The sequence below is a fragment of the Aquila chrysaetos genome, chromosome Z (assembly GCF_900496995.4).
Source record: "Aquila chrysaetos chrysaetos chromosome Z, bAquChr1.4, whole genome shotgun sequence".
Lineage (NCBI taxonomy): Eukaryota > Metazoa > Chordata > Aves > Accipitriformes > Accipitridae > Aquila > Aquila chrysaetos.
This window is the reverse complement of record NC_044030.1, coordinates 46,079,904-46,085,903: the sequence shown is the minus strand read 5'-3', so window position 1 is coordinate 46,085,903 and position 6,000 is coordinate 46,079,904. Positions and strand designations below refer to the sequence as shown.

The following is a 6,000-nucleotide window of genomic DNA, read 5'->3' as shown; positions in this document are numbered from 1 at the left end:
AGTCAACAAGTTTGTTAAACTGCTCAGGGCAGTTTCATAGTCAATCTGTTTCTGCAGCGTAGCTTCTGTTTTCTGCCTAACATAGGAGATGGAGTGAGACTATCTATGCATTTGATTTTTAGATAACAGCACAGACACAAATTAGAGAGCAATTTTAAGAGCTCCTCCTGCTTTCTTTCAGGAATGATATTGCTAGCAACAGCAAAGCAAAGATTTGAATACATGGAGGTGGGGAGTAACATCACGGGTCAGGGCAATCCCAAACACAAATACAGGCTGGGCAGAGAATGGGTTGAGAGCAGCTCTGAGGAGAAGGACTTGGGAGTGTTGGTTGACGAGAAGCTTAACATGATCTGGCAATGTGTGCTCGCAGCCCAGAAAGCCAACTGTATCCTGGGCTGCATCAAAAGAAGGGAGACCAGCAGGTTGAGGGAGGTGATTCTCCCCCTCTACTCTGCTCTTGTGAGACCTCACCTGGAATACTGTGTTCAGCTCTGGGGCCCCCAACACAAGAAGGACATGGACCTGTTGGAGCAAGTCCAGAGGAGGGCCACAAAGATGATCAGGGGTCTGGAGCACCTCTCCTATGAGAACAGGCTGAGACAGTTGGGGTTGTTCAGCCTGGAGAAGGCTCCAGGGACACGTTATAGCAGCCTTCCTGTACCTAAAGGGGGCCTGCAAGAAAGCTGGAGAGGGACTTTTTACAAGGGCATGTAGTGATAGGACAAGGGGTAATGCATTTAAACTGAAAGAGGGTAGATTTAGATTAGAACATAGGAATAGATTAGAATATAAGGAAGAAATCCTTCACTATGAGGGTGGTGAGGCAGGTTGCCCAGAGAGGCTGTGGAAGCCCATCCCTGGAAGTGTTCAAGGTCAGGCTGGATGGGGCTTTGAGCAACCTGGTCTAGTGGAAGGTGTCCCTGGCCATGGCAGGGGGGATGGAACTGGACGATCTTTAAGGTCCCTTCCAACCCAAACCATTCTATGATTCTATGATCATGAGACACAGAATTGACTCATTTTCAATTTTTGGAAGGACAGGTAGGGAATTGAAAGAAAAAAATACTTATAACTATACAAAGAACTGTGATTTGAAACAGTCAAGTGTTTCCATGCTCCTAGTGAATAAAGAGAAAAACTTGGAGCTGAAAGGAAATACTTCCAGTGGTGCGTTGCAGTTCTTTATTTCTGATTCATAGGTATATATACACATACAATGATATAAGATATCCTTGTATTGCTTAATCTATAATTTATGTCAGCATAGGTCTTGTAACAAAAAAAAAAATTGCAACTATTAATTTATATATGATCTCAGCACTCGGATACACAGTAGAAAAAATCCATATATAAAAGATTATATCTGTGCAATTATATGTACTATATACCTCTTTCAACAAACTACTGATTTTTTAATATTGATACATTGTTGTTAGTATAATATATAACTGCCATATCATAACATTAAAAAACTTTTCAAAATATATTCATAAGCAAAGATAACCGCACCTTGATCTTGCAATCATTTTTGTACCATCACATTGATGCCCCATTTTGTTTTAATGTGACATTTGGCTTAAACAAATTCCTTCTGTCTCAGGGTGCCACTATTAGTCCACTCACATTAATAATATTAATACATGTGTATCTTTGCTGTTTAGTAATTTCACACAAAGCCTTTAGAATTAAACTCACCTCTGAGCTGACATCCACCACTAAGACCACAAATCTCTTATACCTCACTTACGTCTCAAACAGTGCATAAAGTTTAGTGTTGAACTTCTGTTTTGTGGTGAACTTCTCTTTTAGCAAACACTTCTCTCACCTATGGCAAAACACGAGTCGTCTGGCTCATTCTAGGTGGCTTAAACTACAGGTCTACAGAAGATGTGACTTCATGCTACTAAATGCTTTTAATAGTTTAGATCTAGGTGAAGCTTAATTAGCATTCGGAAGTCAATACAAATATTAATCTGTACATAAAACGTTATCCCCAGTATACTAAGTGACAGCACTTTTATAAGGCAGACACAAGCCAAGATTCAAATATCTGAGAAAAGGTGGAAACTACCAGTTCCTAATTTAGGGCAAGGTTATAGAGCAGCAACAATGATCAGCAGGATTAGGCCCCTCCTCTGTGAAAATTAACGTGAACTGACAGAAAGATGCAATACAGCAGGCTAGCTAGTATGACGGAGATACAATGCACAACCTGTCAGTACAGAGCAAGGACTGCAGAGGTGCAGATATTTTAGTTTTGATGCTGGCAGATAAAGCATTTGGCAAGTTCCTGCCTTTCTGACAATTTTGTCAATCTTCATTACAGTAGCTGAACAACTGTGCGCGCAATGATGGATGCTCGCTTCCTTGCTTGCAGACTACCTTGCAAATACAAGATACAGACTGACAGAGATGGAAATGTGCAAATCACAGAACAAAAATATCAATCTTTTAAATGAAGGATGAAATACATTTTTCACTCTCAGTTTAGATAATACTGAAAAATCAAGGCTCATGCTGTCCTGCCTTTTGCTTAAACTTTATTCCCCAAGAAAACTTTTGCTTGTCTTCTCTTTCATTAATAATTCTGGACTGGAAGCAGGACTGGAGTTAATGCACACATAAAAGGAAGGTACAAATTATCTTGAATTGTCTAATGACTTATTTACAAAGTAGAGAATCCACAAATGTAATTCTAGGACATATGAGAATCTTGTGAAGATAAGAATAATATTTCAGAGAGCATGTAACACTATTACTTCTGTTAGGACAACCCAAAAGGCAGGTGAGTCAGCAGGTTTGGAAAGTGCATGCGTGTGTTCATTAGGGGAAGAGAAAGCATTAGTCATATTCTCGATTCTTGTCTTTTTAAAGCAGACAAGCAAAATTCACTCAACAATTAATTTGCACTCTCTTGCAAAAGAATGGTCTGAGAGACTGCAGTTATTTTCCAGTGAATATGAGGATTTACTGCACTGTCTTTTGTGCCAGTACACAGGACAGCAGCAAATAAGAAATGCTTAGGGTTTTTTTTTCCTTTTCATGTTTCCACTGCTGTGTTCTATGACACAGACAATAAACTGCATTGTAATACTTATTTTTTTAATATTAGATACACTTTGAATAATACTTTGACACCTACTCCTAACAAATGAGTGTGACTCCCAACTGTAGATTTATACATTTAACCTTCAGTTGTTAGTAGGAAATAGTAAGTACTTGTTTCATATTCATAGCAGCAATATCCTTTATAACTGGAGTTAGGATGCCATTTGAAGACTCATGACTTAAAAAAAAAGTTCTGGAAAAACAGATTTAGAAAACAACAACAACAAATTAATGCTCCAAGGCTTTTAGAATATATGACAATCATTTACAGGATTAGCTGCTTCTATAAAAGCCAGCCCTAAAATAAAGATACTAAACTAAATTATTAAAACAAAACTAATTTCAGTTACTCATTTTTCCTCTGGGAAGTCTGTTTGATGACTATTATTTTTTCAGTATATCAGTCTTTTCTGTGACCAAATAAAAAAGTCATTAGGGTTAAATGAACATGGAAAGACTTTCCAGACAGCATGAAACAGACAAATTCAAGAAAGTCCTGCATCATTTCTAGAATTATTTTTAAACAATAAAGTTGCTGCTGCTCTGTGATACAACCAAGCTAACGTTTACTGTAACAATAACTATTCTGTTTAGCTATGCATAAACATGAATATGCTGAAGACAAAAATGAAACAAGAATCCACATCCTCATTGACTTGTTTGTGAGGCACACTGTTGGTAAAATGGTGTCCTTTTAAACAGAAATTGCACATACACACAGAAACCAATGCTAGGTGATACAGCATTCCTACTGAAAACTCTATTTCTGAAAACAACACAAATAACCCAGGCCCCAAATTCCACTGTTTCCATGGCTATAGGATTGGCCCTTTTGGTCTTCTTGAACTGTTGAATGACATGGAAAAATCATAAACCAAACAAAATTAATCCAAATTGGCTATTGCACATCATGGTCATGGGTGTTTGGGTGATGAAAATCCAAGCAAACACTCTTCTTCAAATGCCTGGCAACGATGCTTTCTATTTCAGGGTCATGTCAAAGCTATATATTTAAGACAAAAAAAACAAACACAAAGGAACAACAAAAGAAATCAGTGCTATGAAACACATGGCTAGTCATTTCCCCAATCCTGAGCTCCCGCAAAGTGTTCAGCATCCTCATCTCTCATTTACTTAAATGCATTGGTGTCAAATAATTTACACACATCTTACCTACTACATATGGAAAATACACATAATTCATAAGAACTGTTACTGTTTTACTGAAATTAGTAACTACATTCCTCGCAATTCCAATCTGAAGTAGACACTAGATGTGGAAAGATCCACTGGTGGAATGACACCACAGTGTGACAAGATATGAGTGCCCCTAAAAATGTTTCTAAGTGTACGGTTTTGCCAGTTAGTGCAAATCACATATCATCAAATACTTCAGAAGCATTCTTTAAAATAAGAAGTTGTCATGATAAACATTGCATCAAAATACAATTTTCCTCACAGAATACATAACTATTTAAAGCACCCTCAATATTTATGAACTGTTACAGAACACACAGGGTTCTTGCACTGTGAATTATTTCATAATGAGTTTTTTTTTTAAAAGTCATGAGGAACTGCAAAAGTTGAACAAAATAGAACACAAGAGAGCATGACAATAGATAAAAGCTTTTGGAATAGAAACGAAAAAGACAACAGAAGCAAACTATGAGCTAGGCAGACTCCAGAGAGGTTTCAGCAGAAAGCATACTGAAGAAAAGTCTGTGTAAAACTGATATTATCATTGTGGAGGCATTTATATGGGAAATACTATTTCCTGGAGAAATGACACCAGAAATGAGTGATATGACCACAGGAAAATTATTGCCACTTCTGAAGACAGAGTCATATTTATGCACAGATAGCAGGAATTAGCATTAATTTGGCCTCAACTATATTTATTTAAGCTAAATAGAAATTCTCTTCTCATATTACTTTTTCCTGCCCAGCTTCCTTTTTGAGAAAAACAGGAAAACTGTTCAAGCCACAAAGACCAAAATCATAAATAAATAGTCTTTAACATCTTATTTATTTTCTGTTCTCATACTTTAAAAAAACCAGTTCTCATATTGACTCATTACAGAATAAACAGTGCCTGAGGAAAAAAAAAAAAAAGATGCTCAGAGATTTTATGTTAACTGGTCTAGGAATCAGGAATTTAGCTTATGGTTCTAACCTATGTACCAGGTATACTAGAGTACAATTTTTTTTTAAAAAATGAAAAGAAAAGCTCCATTTTTTTATGCATCTGTTTGCTATGTGTACTTCTAATTATTTGCCTGCTTATTAATACTCATGTTATTGATGGAATCTTTGACTGAGGAGTCAGGTTTACTATATGCTATTTCCTGAACAATATACCAGTGTGAGACACCAGTGTTATTTCTACACACCGGCCAGATGGGTAGGGACAGCAAAGTCCTCAATCACTCCTCCCCTGTACACGCTGGCCAGGAATACCTGCACTCCTCCAATGGCTAGTCCTCTCCTGACATGCTATTCTAGCGATGAACTGTTAGTGCTTGTGTGACACACTACAGCTACAAACACCTTTACTGACGCACAGTAAGAGCAGTGCAGGGTTTTCCTTTCACATGCTTCAGTTGTGGTATCAGACAGAGGAACAGCATGCCAGAGGACTGACACATTCCCATTTCCAAGGGAACCAGGCCAGCTTTGAAAGGAAGACATAAAATACTGGAGATTTAATCAGGGAAATAACTATGAAAGAAGCTGAGAAGCACAAAAAGCAAAGAGAAGGAAGGTATCAAGAGCACGACACAGAAATCAAAGTAAAATATAAGACTTTTTAATCTCCGAATGAGAATGACAAGTTTACCACTTTACTTTTAATTGAGGATAATGCATTGGACCATCTTCACTCTGATCATG

The 6,000-nt window shown here is 37.4% G+C and overlaps 1 protein-coding gene across 5 annotated transcripts in view; it reads right to left on the bottom strand.

The window, feature by feature from the left end:
• Positions 1–1,171: 1,171 nt before the first annotated feature.
• Positions 1,172–6,000, bottom strand: part of PRUNE2 (prune homolog 2 with BCH domain) — a 149,175-nt gene continuing 144,346 nt past the window's right edge. For all 5 annotated transcript variants that reach the window (XM_030004451.2, XM_030004453.2, XM_030004452.2 and 2 more), the window contains one exon: positions 1,172–4,114. In XM_030004451.2, the coding sequence (XP_029860311.1) occupies positions 4,093–4,114 (22 nt within the window). In that variant the 3' untranslated portion in view covers positions 1,172–4,092. The remainder of the gene's footprint in view (positions 4,115–6,000) is intronic.